The sequence below is a fragment of the Malurus melanocephalus genome, unplaced genomic scaffold, assembly GCF_030028575.1.
Source record: "Malurus melanocephalus ecotype Western Australia unplaced genomic scaffold, MMel_1.1 scaffold_2, whole genome shotgun sequence".
In the NCBI taxonomy this organism is placed as follows: Eukaryota; Metazoa; Chordata; class Aves; order Passeriformes; family Maluridae; genus Malurus; species Malurus melanocephalus.
In genome coordinates this window covers 4,550,471-4,568,421 of record NW_026623234.1, presented here as the reverse complement: position 1 = coordinate 4,568,421, position 17,951 = coordinate 4,550,471, and the positions used below count along the sequence as shown (strand labels likewise).

At 41.9% G+C, this 17,951-nt stretch overlaps 1 protein-coding gene across 2 annotated transcripts in view; it reads right to left on the bottom strand.

Annotated features, from left to right (window-relative positions):
* Positions 1-17,951, bottom strand: part of ITPKA (inositol-trisphosphate 3-kinase A) — a 38,802-nt gene that overhangs the window by 4,922 nt on the left and 15,929 nt on the right. For both annotated transcript variants that reach the window (XM_057365654.1, XM_057365663.1), the window contains 5 exons: positions 10,438-10,534; positions 8,150-8,363; positions 6,361-6,565; positions 1,263-1,364; positions 122-193 (listed from right to left, as the gene is read on the bottom strand). In XM_057365654.1, coding sequence (XP_057221637.1) covers positions 122-193; positions 1,263-1,364; positions 6,361-6,565; positions 8,150-8,363; positions 10,438-10,534 — 690 coding nt within the window. The remainder of the gene's footprint in view (positions 1-121; positions 194-1,262; positions 1,365-6,360; positions 6,566-8,149; positions 8,364-10,437; positions 10,535-17,951) is intronic.

Genomic DNA, 17,951 nt, shown 5'->3' with positions numbered 1-17,951 from the left:
AAAATGTACTGGCTTTCTTCTGCAAACCCCTTTCTACTCATACAGAAGGCTGTTCTGAAGTACACCTGAATGATCAAACAAAGAAGTAATGCACCTCCACAGCTTTACACTTACTGCTCACCTCATGTCTTTTGAAGAAATCAGAGGATTCAAGAATGACATTAATCTCCTGCAGACGCTTGAGGTATTTTTTCTGGAGGAAGAAGAGAAACCAAAACCAACCCATAAGCATTTCACTGAAGACTGAATAAAGATGATCTGTTTGCAAGTCAATATAATGAAGAGACCATATTTATTTTAGGCTAGAGGTCCTTCAAAACAACAGGTTCATCATTTGAAAGTCAATCTGAAAATACATTTCAAGCTTTCATAGTGATTTAACAGACTGGAGTTCATCTGCTGCATGTTACACCAAGCATATTTATCTGTCTTGATTTGGATGTCATGAGGATTTCTGCAACTGTTCTTTTTTCTTTTTAATAAAGAGAAAAAGGTGTCAAAAAATTAAAAATTTTCAAGTTCCCCAAAGTGAAAAGAAATATATTGTGTTAGAGAGACAAGGAGCTTCAACCATGGCAGGGGCAGTGGGGGGATAAAAAGAATCAAGTCCTAATTTATAAAGCTTTAGTGCAGATTTTAAATGCTGCCCTGAGCTACCAAGCACGCTCCTCCTGAGGGACTAATCTGCCTTCACAACAGCTCCCACACTGCAGCAGAACACTACAGCATCCTTTGAAGTTCCAAAGACAAGAGATGTGTTATGCCATCTACCACATGCCTGCTGTGCTACCCATGATTTAGCACACAGGAATTCCTCTGTGAGATAAATTTCACACATGGGAGCACAGCTAGTCACCAATCTCACTTCCTGCCTCCACGCTCTGGTTTTATCCTCTCCAGACTGAAATTCCAAATCGCAAGTTTTCCTGCCAACACAGTCCTTACTTAGATATCACCCATCCAATGCATCTAACGCCCATGGTTGAAGCTGATGGCAACCCATAARTTAGTTAGTTTGAATGACATTTTGATATCATAAGGCTTTTGGGGTCAGCTTATGGCAAGAGCTGACAGAACTGGTCTCAGGCAACTTCTCACAATCCACAAAGTCCCCATGTCCACCCCATCTCCTGAGTGCAATTGGAAATCAAAACCACTTACTTCCTTGGTAGTCTAATTCATATTTCATGTACCAAAGAAAGCATGGCTCTGAGACAAATGCATTGGTCCAAGACCAGTGCACCTGAAGAGCTCAGACTCACCAGAATAGTTGTGTTGCCCTCAATGAATTCCACAAAAACCTGTAGAACTTGCTCCTGTGTCTTTGTAGTTTTGAAGTTTGTGTTACATGTTCCATCTGCCTTCTGCACAAAACCACATACAGACAGAGATTATTTATACTGCACACATCATTCCCCTCATCAGCCAATCCTCTTGAACCAGCAACAGCTCAGCCCTTGCTAAACAGATGAAAATAAGTAGCTGAACAGGAAGAGAACAGATAAACCAAGCAAGAAGAAGAGAAGAGATACAAAAGCTGATTGGATAACTTTAAATGGTACTAGCACTTCATTTCCTGTTGAGTACAAGTTAAAAAAAAACCAAAAACTCATATTACCAGCTTGCAGGAGGGTTTTCTCACATGCCAGTGCTAGCAGTGCAAAGTTCAGTGGGGCAAACCACAGAGACCTCTTTGGTTCTACTCTTGTCTAGCTACTGAAACCCTAGCAGAGGGTGTAAGGGAACATTTCCAAACCAAATTTTACCAGTCCTTTTAGCTTGGGGGTTTCTTTTGGGTTTTAGTGAGGATTTTTTATTGTTATGTGGGAGGTTTGTTGTTGTTTCTGTTTTTCAATGGGGAAATCAAATAATCGCAGTTAGAATTCAGTTCCAAATATAACTTTGAACATAAAATGTGACCYAGAAGTCACAGAACATAAATCTGTTGCAGACAGGAATAACTTGGGACTTGCAATGCTAGCAGTGACACAGCAGGTGACTGAATTTTGGCAAAGGACAGTATAGGCATGCTTGTTCAAAGTAGATCCTGGAGAAATTTAGAGTATTTTTGTACTAGCAGTAGATTCAGTACAGAAGCATACTGCAAGTGAAAAAAAAAACCAAGTATTTTTATGTGCTTTGGGAACTACAAGATAAATAAGAGCAGCGCATGAATTGGAGGTCTGTGTAAACATAGAATATATGAATATGCACATCTACAAGAGTATCCCTCTAGGTTCAAGAGACACAAATGGGAGATTTGCACAAAATATGGCAATTATTACAGTTGGTAACAAAAATCCACTAAAAGCCTACAGGATTATCAAACTGTTTTCCTCTCCATTGCATCAGTCCAATCCCTCATTTTCATTATGAGAAAATAAGCAGATAAAAAAAAATGCTCTCTCCCACATGTTAAGTCACTGCACCAAAATGACAAATTCAGGTCCAGTCTCAGCAGGTGAAACACTRTTTATTCCACAGCTGAACTTGGTTTCTAACATATACATGAAAAAATTAAATAATGCTAAAACTCCAGATCTCTCATGCACAAGAATTTTATCCTAAGGCCGTGGGACAGATACAAGTACAGCATATCAGCCTGATGAGACGTGCAAGTTATGCCAGATCAGTTCAGCAGGCAGGCAGTGAAACTTAGGAACCATCTGATCTGATATATGATAATATTCAACAGCACACAGAAATTGGGAACTTCATCTTATACCTTTTCACTGGAGTAAGATTGTTTTAAAAATAATTTCTCCTTAAGCCACAGATTGTAAAGTCTGGAATAGCTACTCTGTGTTCCCTTTTCAACCTTTTGTGTCTGGACAAACTAGTTGCTTTTTTCTCTGTGATTGARAAACACTTTTATGATTTTGCTCCTTCCCAGTGGCTGGCAGGAAACGTAATTACTGCCTGTCTTTACTTGCTGTAAACAACATGCAGATTTTGAATGACACCACCCCAGTATTCTAAACTAGGGCTCTGCAACAACTCTGGATGCAGCTGATCCTCAGGAGGCACTTGCCTGACTCCCTCCTTGAAGTCACACTTTTGGTAAAGACTGCACATGCATTCCTGCACAGCAGAGCAGTCTGTCACAGATGTGACAGTGACATTGCTTGCAGGAGGGCAAGTGTCACAGCTCCATAAAAYAGTGCTGCCTATATTAAACTATGTGGTCTTGCTCAGAATCCTCTGCAGACTTGGCTTCAAGGGCTCTGGGTTAACTTAATGGATTCACAAAGATTTATAGATCAAATCTGATGATATCCTGGGATAAAGGCTATCCCTGATCTAAGGCTAAAGGAATGGTACCAAAGGAAGAYATAACTTTTCAAACTGCACAGACATTCACTGATGGAATGGGAAGACAGAAATCCCAATTCTCAGCCCCAGGCATCTCTGCTCTGCAAAACATTAGCTTAGTATTGTAGAGAAAATGTTTGATGCCTGGCCTTCAGACARCCTCTGTCAGAGAGGAAATGTGCATTTGGAATTGGGCAGGCACAAGACACTGAGCGTCAGGTTCCAGCTGCATGGAAACCAAARGGTGCAAAATATTTTTGATAAAAGGAAAAGTGACAAATTCCATAAATGAATTTGACTTGATTTCAGAGATCCAGAAGCAAGGCAAGGAAAAGAAATGGATCAACCTAAATAGGAAAGGTACCCCACTCCTGAAGGAGCGCATATGGTGATTCAGATCTCATTTATCAGCTGCCAGTTCACAGAACAGCTTACATGATTTCACTTTCTTTGCTTTTGCTTCTTATTCAGGCAGCCACACGGCAGGAATATTTCTGAATGAGCAAAACTCRACACACCTTATCAGCTAACTCCAGGAACTGTCAGTACAAGGAGGGAGAACATCCCCTTTTTCCCATCAACCACTAGCTGGCACCACTGACCCTTACAGGCCTACCATTATGGGGATCCCTGCAGGATAGCTTTGCTGTTCTCCACAGCACTGGATGCACAGTTCACCTCCAGTGGAACAGTGTAGGGAGTACTGACTACCTGTATTGCCTGAACAATTCAGTTTCTGCCACATTTTCTCCATCTAAAAAAATCACAAAACGGTACCTAATTCCTCATAACATCACTGGGAGATAGGGGGAAAGAAATGTGCTCCAAAGCACTTCCTGTACCTAATCAAGAATTAAGTATTCATGTTTTGCAGAGTTACAGCAGTGTCTCCATAGAGGGAAACACTATACAGTCTGTGTGCTGTACTGCTCCTACCCACCACTGACAACCAACAAAACCACAAAGAACAAGCCAGGAGGTTTTTCTGAAGCTCTTCTGTGCTCCCTTAGCTCAGTCACTCTCCAGGACTCAAATCCCTACCTCTTCACTCACCACCTATCTTTCCAAGAACATACATAAAAGGCCTCAAGTTCATTTGGGTTTCCAATTCCATTACACAGAGTAACATACAAAGACCTAAGCTGTATAGGAATAAAACAGGTATCTTGATGACATCATTGCTTGGCTAAAGGGCAAGACAGGATTCTGTGTCTTGGCTGGACTGGAGCCAGATCATCTATTCATCTAGCACCCAGAMGATTCCTGTATGATTATGCCTGTGTCTAACAGCCAGGAGTGGGTGGCACAGCACACAGGGGGCCAGCACTGCATGAGCTGGAAGCCCCAGTTCCTGTATCACAGCAGGAAAATCTGTGAATAAGGAAGGGAGAAGACACACAGGGAAGCAGAGAAGAAAGAGGTTATTTAAAGAACCTCTGTTCATTAGCATAAGCCTCTTCTATCCCTTTCTTATTTCTATGTGCTTGAATTGTGAAATGGAAACAAAAGTAATCCAGGTTCTGGAGTGGTGCAATTGACACGSCTGAAGGATGGGATGCCATCCAGAGGGACATGGGCAGGCTCGAAGGTAGGCCCATGGAAATCTCAAGCAGTTTAAATACAMGGTGCTGCACCTGGGTCAGGGCAACCCCAGGTATCCATTCAAGCTGGGGGATGAACAGATCAAGAGCAGCCCTGGTGAGAAGGGCTTGGGCAGGCTGGTGGATGGGAGGCTGGATATGACCCAGCAATGAGCACTCACAGCCCAAACGTGTCCTGGTCTGCATTCAAAGCAGCRRGGYCAGCAGGGCAAGGGAGGGGATTCTGCCCATCTGTTCCTCTCTCATGAGACCCCACCTGCAGTGCTGCTTCCACCTTTGGGGTCCTCAGCACAGGAAGGACATAGAACTGTTGGAGCAAGAAGGCCACCTACTTGATGGGCCTACCTTAAAGGGACAGAAAAGCTCTCCTATGAGGAAAGGTTGAGAGAATTGGGKTTTTTTCAGCCTGGAAAAGGAAAGGCTTTCGGGTAACCTAAAATTGTAGTTTTTCAGCACTTGAAGGGAGGCTACCAGAAAGATGAGGAGGGATTTTTTTACAAGAGCACATAGTRACAGGACAAGGGGAAATTATTTCAAAGTGAGAGTAGGTTAAGATTAGATATTAGGAAAAAATTCTTCACTGCRAGTGTGGTGAGGCACTGGAACAGGCTGCCCAGAAAAGTTGTGGGTGCCCTATCACTGGAAGTGTTCAAGGCCAGGTTGGAGGAAGCTCTGAGCAACCTGATCTAGTGGCAGGTGTCCTTGCCCACAGTACAGGGGATGGAACACAGGATCTTTAAGGTSCATTCCAACCCAGTCCATTCTGTAATTCTATAAAAGGTAAGTAAGTAATCTGTAGGAAAGAAACATGCCAAGGTTTTACTGTGGTCATAAGGTAGTATCCTAGTAATGGCACAGGGGCACAGACTTATCCATCAAGAACAGCAGATGGATTTGGCAGATAGAGAAATTTCATTTTGGATTGTTCTGGCTTTATTCCAGCTCCATCTATGCTGGATATCATCATGTATTTAAAAGGAAAAGTGATTTCCTTGATCGCAAAAGTATCTCAGCAAATGCTTTTAACATGCCTTGCCAATAAAYATAACTGCAACAAAACCACTTCACTGTGATTCACTTGGAATAAATATGTATAGTTCCTGGATATAAAAAGCCATTGCATGCACAGAGGCAGTTAATACTTCTGTTCTGAATTCCTCCTTACAACAGTCTCATTTTCATTCTATTTGCACTGCCTATCTCCTTGAGTCCTTCCTGTAAGGTCTCTGTTGATTCAAGTATAGCTGATCTGTATTTGATGCTTAAATTCATTGACACTTGCTATTACAATTATAAGAAATGCTTTAAAACTGCAAYAGAGAGAACTCTGTGGTTTCAGTTACTGCATTTTCACACAGTCCTTTGATTGATGCGCACAAGCTTTTTGCTTAATCAACACATCAAACAAAGTTCAGTCTCCAGGAATAGRCAGAAGTGAAACAATTACCTTAATCCCTTCAATCCTGAAGCCCAGGTTGGCACTAGAGCTGATGGTTTCTCTCCACTGCATGTACCGGGGTTTGGTGACAGCATGCTGGGCGTTCTCTTCAGCCGTGGGAGCAAGAGGATCCACTTCAATCATTTTCTTGTACATGTCCTTACGCAGCTTTGGTTTCTCTCGTGCCTTAGCCAACTCTTCCTCCAGGTATGTTCTGCAAACATCATATCCCAACATATCCTTAAAGACTTCTCCAGCATTTCTTTTTACAGCTTACAAACRGGCCTCAAGAAACATCAACTAGGAAAATAAGCCTTATCATTGCCCCAGTTTTGCATATGGGGAAACCAAAGTACACAGAGCAATGACTGTGCAGGCATATTTAGTGAAACAACCCCAGGAATCACAAACTGTAATTCACTTCTTGTTCTAACTATACCTTTACTTACTGTTACAAGTTATTGTTACTTCCTGGTTAAAGAACAGGAGAAAACTGAATTCCCACTGTGCCATAAAATAGAAATGCATTTTCAGAGGACAGTTAGGAGAGACCACTTGCAATGAAATAAAAAAAAAAAAAAACAAATAAGGCTACTGAAGATTTACTGCATTCTCTCTCTTTCAAAAACCTAACATCAGTCATGGGTAATTTTTTTAGGCCTCAGAAACTTTAAGCTTTACTTAATGCAGCTCAGTGAAAGAATCACTCTCATATAGTAAAAACTAAAGAGTAACACAGATTTATCTGAGCAGTTCCAAAACAGAAGGGGTAAAGAACAGAAAGGTGAATGGAGGGACACAACACTTCCACATTTTGCTCTTATCAATCTGTTAATCTGGAAGCCATTAGAAAGGCACTATCCATCTTCTCTAAATTCCACYGGATTCTTAAACCTTGCCCTTCATCAGGTGCCTGAAGTTCACCTTCTYCATCAACAGTGTAACAAACCAGGATGGCATTTAGGAGACGATGTCACTCATTGCCAGAATGTCACCTACTTGCAACAAAAGTTTTACCGTTGCAAATCCTTCTCCTCTTTCTTCTGAACATACCAGTGCTATATATTTCCAATTCATTAAAAATTTTGCATCTATTTGAAAAGGTGTATCTGCATTCCTGTAAGTAGAGTACCTAATTCATAACAATAACTCTTGAGCATTTGAGCTGACACACAAAGGTTATTATGACAGCTCATACTTCTCTGTACTGTTACCRTACTCTAGGATCTCAACAGATCTGTTATGCTTAGATAGTATTGTTGATGTTTCCTCTTAATCACAGACAATGAATGGAAAAGAAAGTGAGAAACTGGAGAACAAAGTGATGGCAACAGCTCCAGATGTCAGAGTAGGGAAAAACACAGGTCTGTCCTGAGCAAATGGTCAACTCTCTATAGAAAAGATCAATACCAGTGAACACTCATTGAAACACTGGAAATTGGCTTTCACACTGCTATTCAGTCATTTCCATTGCGACATGGAAATTTTACTCTTTGTGAGGCCTTCTGAATCACTGCATACACAAAGATTCAATGAACTGGCAGTGAATAAATCATGTCTTTTTTCCCCCCATGTTTTATCAGGCCACTGCAGAGAAACTTTGCCTTAAATCACCCCTGAAAATGTCTCGATGTGAATAGTTTTGGAGGCTATAGATCAGTTAGTTTCCAGAATCTGTGTACAATTTGGCAATAATGGGACATATTGTCCTCAGGTTGTCCAAGGTTTCTGTGAGCATGATCACATCTCTCCCTTCCTTCAAATGCAGAGAAAGCACATTCTCTTTCATTCACCCCACCTGATCCCCATCTTGCAGTCCATCACACTTGGCCCTTCAAAATCAGTAAGCAAATCATCCAGCTGGATGTAGCTCTCGCCATCTCTCTCCACCACACCATGGAAGCAAGGGACGCAGGCGCGTAGTGGGTCTTTCATCAATCGTTCAAAACATTCCTTTTCATTCTCTGAGAGGCGTTTGAGAATCTTCCCACTATCAGCTGCTTTGAAACTCCCTAAAAAAAGAAAATCAAACACTTGCTGACAAGATTGACATGCCAAACAGAAAAGCCCCCTCCCCCACCTTCCATCTTTCATCTCTCTCAGCCTCATGACAGCAGTTAAAGATTTCCCCTGAAGAGAAGAGATAAGATGCTCTTCATAATAAATAAAACACACAGGACAAAGAGTCACTGGCAATGAAAGTTTGTTTGGATACATTCCCATCTCATATACAAAGAATGTATAGCTTTAAGTAATGCAGTTGCTTCAGGCCATTGGGCTACTTGATTTTTTTTCCATGCTAGTCTTTGCTAGGTTATTAAACAGTACTATACTTACTAAAATGCGCTGGAAAAAGCCACGAGCCAGAACTCATTAATCCTCTGACAGGCTATTTTAAAGCTGCATAACACTGCCAGCATTGGCTTTGTCCTTAATCCTCACACAGGGTATGTACACCTGCTGAGCGTGTCCGGCCGGAGGCAGCGCGGTCAGTCAGTGGTAGTTAAACAGCCAGAACAGGCCCAAAGCCAAGCACTGCCTGTTACACACACACAGACRCACACAGGGACTGCAGGTGAACCTGCTAATCTGCTAATGCCCTGCAGGTACAGTCCGGAGGGCAACGGTGCCTTTTACAGCCCTGTGTTTGAATGGTATCCAGGACAAATGATATCTGCATAGGCAACAATTAGCAGTAATCAGACTCCACCCAAAGGGAGTTTCCAAACAATCTCCTGTCCAGCAACCTTCAACAGCATCTGAGGAAAGTACACATTTCATTCAGAGGCACCCTTTAATCTGTACGAAATAAATTGGGCACCCTGGAGATAACACTCTACCACAGTGGAATCCTTTAGCCATTGCAAACTGGTTCTTATCCGACAAATCCTAGAACTGGCACTGCCTCGGCACGAGGGTAAGGCTGGTAACAGCCCAGTTTCTAGCTCAGAAAAAAACTGTCGTATCAGAGAGGAACAGCTGCAAAAAGGGTGGACTAAACACAACCACAGAAAACTAAAAGGAAACAGGAAAAGTATCTCTCCTGATCAGCTTCTAGTAAACTCTTAACCCTCCTCTTCCACCCTACTACACAAGTCTCCAGAAGGGTTACAATTACATGATCAGTGGATCGCTCCACACAGARGAAGCCAACTCCATACACTCTGTGATAAAAACTGCATTAAGACTGGGTCGGCTTGGCACTCTGTGTGATACAAATCAGACCCAACAACAACACTGCAAAATGCAGCCACTCAATTTCTAGGGCCCAATAAATTTCTCAGCTCAGCTTTGAAGTGCACCATATTAGTGCATTAGCATATACAGAGGTAGCCCACGTACTGCATTACAACATGATGCAGCGTAGGTGCCTGCCCACRTGTGTACTAATAAACCCCCACTAGCACAGCACAAGAATTCTATGAAGCACGAGAGACACAAACCCAATGACTTCCCTTTGTTGTTTTCTTTTGCCTTATAAATGAAACTAAGCCTACATCAGGAGCACACCTACCAATTTTTACAGACACAAAACTAGAACCAACCATCTGAACTGCCCCTTGCACTCACACAGAGAACAATGACAGACTCACAATGCAAACACCCGGTCAGCAAGGCAATTTTCCACCTAAGGACCTACACTCAGATGAGGGGCTTGGTGTTGGTTTTAGAAACGCTGCCCTTGCCAGGGACGACGCACACAGGGACACAAACAGTAACCCTTCCCACTAGAGAGCTAACTATTGGCTACTCAGTCAAGAAAAGTGACCTACCACTGCAATCAACAGCATCAGACAGACCTTGGCTTTAACTCCCCAGTCTCTCTTGTTTCTCTCTAACAAGTATTTTACACGTATCACCTTACAAGCCTGGCTCTTCTCCAGTCTGACCATTGCTTGTCTAATTATGCAGATATATCATTCCCACTTCCCTATCCCCACTAAAACTGAAATGTGCTCTAGGTCACAGATTTATGTGACATTGCCTGCTTYCTTTTTACCTGAAGGAAGGAAACAGAGAAAGACTGTTGTCCTTGCTGCAGTCATCTTCATACCAGAGACAACACTTTGAAGATACCCCTCTCACCTGTATGCCCAGCCAGCTGCACCCATGAATAGCGCTTCTTGAAGGGACTGATGACTGGTAAGTTAACCATGGTTTTAATCGTATGCCATGCCTTTTTCTGGAAAAGAAAAAAAATCTTAAGTTGGGCAAAAGCTGAAATCCTGACATGCCACAAATGTATTACACGGTTTCATGCGGATTGAATTTTTCCTCACTCATTTGTAAGTGCTCAAAGGTGGAACCACAAAACAAACACTATCCTCATTGTTGGAAAAATATGCACACAAACCCAAGAATGGACAAATAAAGATAACGCCCTGCCATGCACAAGAAATCTGCCTGTAAGAAAAAAAAAAAAAAACACACACTGCACGTCACAGGCCTGTTCTTAGCCACACCTCGCCCTCTCTGTGCATGAGTCACACAGTATGTGGACAGCAGATGCTGAACGAACACACACATGCACACATACGCACATTTAAGTTTCCATGAGACATGCACATAAGCTGCTTGTCACTGTCAGCAACACTTCCTTTCCCAGAGAACTTCAGCATCACCTTGTGATTAACAGCCTTCCCCGAGTCAGCAGGTAAATCTTACTGTGTCACACGCATAGAAAGTGCATGTCTAGTTGGACACGGAGCTCACCCAGGTCCCTCAGCACCCACTGACAGCATGCTGTAGAATCTTACTCCAGGCCATGAATTTTCCTACCGCCTCCCCTCTTTCTCAATCCTGTTACTTTTTAACAAAGCTGGGAATTGCTCTGGCAACCTTTGGCTGCAGCTGTCTGGGTACCGCTGCAGGCAGACAGGGAAACAGAACAGCTGCTCACAAAGAGCAGCTGAATGCCCTGTCACAAAGGCAGAAAGAAAAAAAAAAAGTAGAAAGTGAAAAAGTCTCACGCTCTGGAACTGAAACCCTGGTGGGAGAGAACAGCAACCCACCAGCACTCATGTTACACCCAGTGGGATCCCAAAGTGTTTTATACACAAGGAGAGCAGGCTCAGTTCTTCTATCACTAGAATACGATACCCTGCTGGCAAAAAGAAAATGGAACTGCGTGATACTTATGTATGAAAATTCARTGCTGAGAGTGAATGAGTGTAGCTGGGGAGTAGACAGCATTTACAGAAGTGTTTACTAATGGCCCAACTGGAATTCACCAAAATCAATGGGAGGCATTAATGTCATTGAAAAGAAGTTTAGGTGCTTGCTCATCAACTGAAAAATAYACATTCAAAACAACAGTGTCTTCTCTAGCATGGATATTGATTTGAAGATTTAGGTGCTTAGGATACCTAATTTTTATTGTCTTCTACACTCCTGAGTGAAAAACAGAAGAAGTGAAATTGCAGGCAATCATACACAGGCAAAATGTTGCTCTCCAGATCACACTCTGACGTGACCACACCTCCCCAAACTTATTAACTTATACCACATTTCATATAAGGCACCCTCCAGCAACTCTGGTCTCCGTGTGAGGGCAAAAACCTGCAGCTATCTTAGAATGTATCAAGAGGATGTATGAACCCACAGACACGAGTGATTTTTCTTTTAAAGAAAAAATWCAAGAAAATTTTTCACAAGAAAGTTCTAAATTCTGCTTCAAATTAAACTAACATAACAATATAATTACCATATAAACATACTTACTCTGGAATGACATTGCTTTTACCTATTTAACTTTGGTGTTTGACAGAGTTCAAGCTGAAATGAAGTCACTCTTGGTCAGATATGTGCCCCATAGAGAGTAACACTTTTGAGAACATACTGTGCCAGTGAGGGGAAGCATCCACAGAAAATCCTTGATGTCTGAGAATTATGAAGACTCAGTTGCACTTACTAGAACTCCACAGATGTTACTAGCTCTAGCTAAACTCCARTTTCATAAATAACTCCTACAGGTTCATAAGCTATATTATTTGGATTTCATATTTCATATTATTTGCCTTAAGCTGTTCCAAAATGCAGCCTTGTAGTGCTAAACAGTGACATTTCTCTRTCACAAACCTCACTGCTGTTTCGTGAGGATGAGAGAGACTCTTGTACACCACTTACACATGTCCAGAGCCCCCTTCTGTAGGAAAGTGCAATATAAATATTGCTTTTCAAATAGCAAAGAAATTATTTTTGTTTAGTTTATTTGTCAGATTTCACTGACAGCAGAAGCTCTTCAGTATACTCTGCTGTTTCTACTTCAGAAGGACAGAGCCCCAAGTTATTTAAACAATAGTTAAAAATAAACATCATTATGAAGTGAAATGGCCTCTTTGAATATTAACTCCTGCTAAAGATTTAGATTTTTAAGATTCCAGACTAGTTTTTCAGGGCAACACTGCTTTTTCCCCATCTCTTGATCAGAAGTCAACATTGCTCCATAACTCTCCCATCAAGATCCCTTACACATCATAATATGCCACTCCTAACAAACTGCAGTCTGTCTCCCAATGACTTGTCATACTGCTATATGCATCAGTAATGAGAAGCACAGATCAGATTCTCAACGAATGCACATCAACTGTCAATGCAACATCACACTCCAGTGGCTCTCCAGCCTCCTCCCTCCCACCTAACACTAAGAAGCTGAAGCTTTTATTTGTACTGTGGGYGTAAAGGAGAGACAATGGGCCAAATTCAGCCCCAGCTCAAGTGGACTTTGGCTGCTTAGGTTACAGCTGCCTTGGATAAGTATGCTTAAGTTACTCATCCAATAAATAGACTCTGACAATTTTTATTTACCTTTTTGAATTTTAAACAAACAATCTCTTCATAAACCTTTCCTTCCCTCAAGACAGGGAAAGCAGAAGGCTCAGGCCAGAAGGGAAAGGACTGCCTTTAGACCTGTCCTGTGGGGGGTGCTGCCATCAGCATGGGTTCAGCAGTTTCACTTTATCTCAACTTCTGGTCTCCCAGCTCACTCAACCCAGGATACAAATTGCCAGGATGCAAGCAGGGCTGCATGCTGGTGGAGCAGTGGTGTGAGTGGGAAGATGAAAACTTTGTGTGCTTGCTGTAGGAGGAATGTTTCTCACTTCTATTTCTAAAGCAAGAACTCTTCTTTGTTAGCAATGGTATTATGTGCTTTTCAAACCACCGCTTTATGTTGCAATGGCAAAGAGCACTTCTACTGCTGCCCATCTGTATTGGCAGATACAAATTATTCCCCTCTGTCCCTGTTTCTTCTAGATTCTTACTCAGTCTTCCTTGATCTTTTGTTCTGCCTGAGTTTCTCCAAGACCTCACTTCTAGATTCCCTGGGGAAACTCAGGTATCTATGTACTGTATTTGTATTCACGATTGCCTGAATCAGATGCTCTTGACATCACTGATGCCATTTTAAATGTCTCAGTATGCTCAAGAGTTTTCCATCTGTACAAAGGAAGGCATCCTAAAAGGGTCCAGAAGCATACATAGACTGTATTAACATTCTTAGATTCAGCATGTAAGCTACTCGATGTGAACAGTAGCTGACACCCGATATAAACCCCCCTGAGCAATRAAAGGTGTGGGGCACTAGAAGGGGAAAAGTGGGTTTTCTGCCAATGGGGCAGCCCATATGACAGTCTGTGCCATGCCAAGTGTGTCTCTGGCAGCAAACGGACAGAATTTCAGGGAAGAAAATGGGGGAAACGATTCATGCAATGCAGCCCCAACACCTGCAAAGAAGCTATGGTTTGGTATCTAACACTGATGTGTTACCTGGATTACTCTTTTACTCTCTTTTCTGAATTTGAAGCACAGCTCTGAAGAGAGGCTCACATCCATGCATCAGATGTGGAGACCTGCTCTGTCCATTTGCAGACAAGATGCTGGTCTGTATTCTCAACTTATTCAACCCTGGATAAGGGCACCTGCTGCAATCATGTCTATCCATTAAGGAAGAGAAAAGAGCAGCAGCAACTGAGTGCCACTGGCTTCTGTGAGCACGGCTTTCTCCAGGCCTTTTCTCATGATGAGCACACAATTTCACACATGACCAGCCTGCAGAGCCACAGCCAGGGTGAGGCTGCACAAATACACCAGGAGGACTTGTCCGATGAAAATCCACAAAACTCTCTGGGAGGGGTTTCCTCCATTTCAAGGGGTTTGGGCTCAGACCCCACTGTCCCCAGGAAYTGGTCTCCAGGAACTACCAGGCTTTCCTGAAACCCTCCCATCACTTCAGGACAAGTGCTATAGCATCCTAACAGGCAAGCTCACTAAAGAGATGAGTGCAAACTCCCTGAACTGGATGGAGACTTTTTGGTTGCTGTTGTTGTTTTACAGGCAGTACAGAACAACTAAAATCTCTCTGAGCATCTGCTGAATCCCTCAGAACAGGAGAGCCACTCTAATTCCTAAAGCCAGAGGCAGATAGGGATCTGAACCTTCCTCTGCTGTTCTGTGGAAAAATAAAATCTCTCACTTATTTAAAGGTAAAAAGAAAACAAAAATATCTCAGTTCTGTGAACATCTGAAACACGTGTAGCTACCCACAGGCAAGAAATTACACGCTGGTAACACACACTAGAATTTGTTTCACTTCGGAGCTTTCAGCAATTACAGTAATTAATAACATCAGTGACATCTAAATTAGGAAGCTCTGGGGGTAGGGGGAATAAGAAAAACCTTTTCTTCAGAAAAATGAAGTAATTCAGCTTCCATAATTATAGCATATTTCTTGAAACTATAATGAATTAAAGAACAAAAGAACACCAAAATCCAATATAAATCAACAGGGTCTTTAAAAACATCCATGATTCCATCAGCAGCAGAGTGGAAGAGTAGTTTCTTGCCTGAGCTGGCAAATAATCATGGAAATTCTGCTAGACTATTGTAAACGATGACCCTTGAATCCTTTTACCAGGTACATTTCAGCAGTTTCTTTATCCAAGATCCTGTTGTCTTTTTTTGTGCGCTAGTACAAAGCCCACACAAGAAAGCTATTATGACAGCAAGAAACAAAAGGATAATGAGAATTTTTTTAGTATCTTTTTTTTTCCCTAAAAGGCTTTAAGAAAGAGTACTTAATTGTCAGTCATCATAATCTACTGTTCTCTTAAAGTCTTTACATCATTCAGGCTAAATTCTGCCACTCTGGGACATGGGGGCTGAAATCTAATCTGTAATGCTGGATGCCACTGCCTACTCAGTGTCTCACCAGCTCCTAGAAGGAACAAAGTTCCTCCACAGGGACTTGTAAGAAATACAGAAAACTATAATTATCAAAAAGTTACTATATGTATTTCAAAATAATCATGTAAGAGCCAAGCACTCAAAATGCAGAAGCACTGAGCAACAACTTGCTGGGGGACCTTGGCCAACGCATTGAGCAGCAGGCACATGAAAAAGCAATGGGTGTTGGCCTCTTTCGGGGCACAGTAACCACAGCAACTGTGTCTGGAAAAATAATACCTGGGAACCCATCAGACCAGTCAGTAGCTGGAACTGCCTTCTATGAGCAGGCCCTAAAATAACACTAAGAATTACTAAACTAGGTATCAGTTATGACCTATCCAAGCATAGTATTAGTCATTCTCCAGTGGCTCACCTTTCTGCTGGGCTGKTTTTTTTTGCCCCTCTTCTCTTCTGTCTTCCTTCCTGGTCACACAGTAGCATCCRTATTACTCTGAGCGACACAACAAATCCTCACAAGGTCCATAATATTACTCACACAGGTGTCTTAAGTATCAGTGTGATCAGGTAGTCAGTCTCTGTCCATAACTGTTCCTATTAAGCTCTGTGTATCTTTTACAGTTTTATTATTGCTTCACAGAATGGGTCAGGTTGGAAGGGGCCACAGTGTGTCATTAGATCCAATCTCCCTGCACTAGCAGGGTCATTCTGGAGCACGYKGCACAGGATTGCAGCCAGATGGTTATGGACTATCCCTAGCGAAGGAGACCCCTCTGTACAACCTGTGCCAGAGCATGGGCACCTGCAGAGGTTCTTCCTCCTATTCAGGTGGAACTTCCTGAGCATCAGTTTCCACCCTTGCCTTGTGTCTTACTGCTAAACCTAGCCCAAACAAAACTTTGTTTTTCTGTGTTTCAACACATCAATATCTGCCACTGCAATAAAAAGCGTCCATAGCAAATATTTTTGAGTGAACCAAAACCAAGAAAATTACTGGCCTAATTTAATTACACTGTCATTAGATATGCTTCTTTCTCTGCGTGAACGTAGTCAATAACAACAGTACTATAATTACAACCTACTAAAAAAAACAATCACACAACACTTAAATACTTCTTTGTCAGAATCAAAATACCAAGACAAGTTGTTATCAGCATAATTTCCCCCAAACCAATGACTTTTCCATGGGTGCAGCTTCACAGCAGTCAGCTTCAATGGTTATTAGGGATTTCATTTTTTCAAGGACTACAGCTCTGGGACAGTTCACCATATGGTTTTACTTCATGGAGAAAATTGAGGATTTGAGTGATGTTATATAAGAAAGAAAAAAAATTAAAAAGACAGTGAGAGTTGCTGAGCAACAATATCTTTCCGGTTACAGTCACAAAATTTGCCTACCAAGGGATTCTGGTTTTGAGTTCTTTCAGTTTTGCACCTTAGAGTAGTCTGCAGATTTGGAACAGGCAGATAGTCTTGYTCACATCCAGATCCTGAACCAGCTGACATTTTTATGGCAAATGTAAACAAATTAAAATTTTTATCCCTGATGTTTCTTCTAGTAATATATACAGATATATACATGCAYGTTCATGCATGCTTGTAAAACACCTAAAGCAGATAGTAAAATCCTTTGATTGCAGATTATGAAAATGCCATTTTTTTTTATTGTCCAGACTACAAAAACTCCTAAGCTTGGCATCATCTTGTATTTGAAGAAGCTTAGAACACCTAACAAGACATGGTGCAAGTGAGGCATCCGTGATATTTCCCCCTTATTTGCTGAGAGAGATATAATTTAAATATCCACAAAGGTTCTGTCTRGGGAAGCAAAGGTACAAGATTTTCCCACAGCTAAAACAAAAATGCCCCAAATAACAACAACAACAAATCCCTGAATTTGCCATAGAAGGCACTTGTTCATTTCAGCAGCCAATTTCTGTGCTCTTGCCCCTTATTAAGGTTCCTGGAATCCTCAAGCTCAGGAGATTCTTGCTGCCAAGTGTACTACCCACTTGGCTGAATCAGACATGAATCACAAATCGAAACAAAGATCTCAATGGGTGGGAGGTGAAAGAGCAAGTTAAAAAGAAGAATGCTCCTCAAGCATATGTGAGCGAACCCTCACACAAACCTTTATCACTGAGCTTCTGAGTGCAACACTTAATTCAGCTCCCAAGGTAGGGTACAGCTCACACAGCAACTCACTCAGCCCYGTTATTACCACATTTCACCTTCTCTTGGTGCTGGGAAGGAAACAGGTTCCTGAAGCACCAAACATTAACCCATACAGGAGTCAGTATTCATGACTAGACAAAAAGGTATTTAGGGCCAGAATGCTGCTCTTCTGATAACTTACACCAGCARGCCTGGTCCAGAGTCCAGAGCTGTGAGCATCAGCTTTAGAAAGTCTGTGCCCT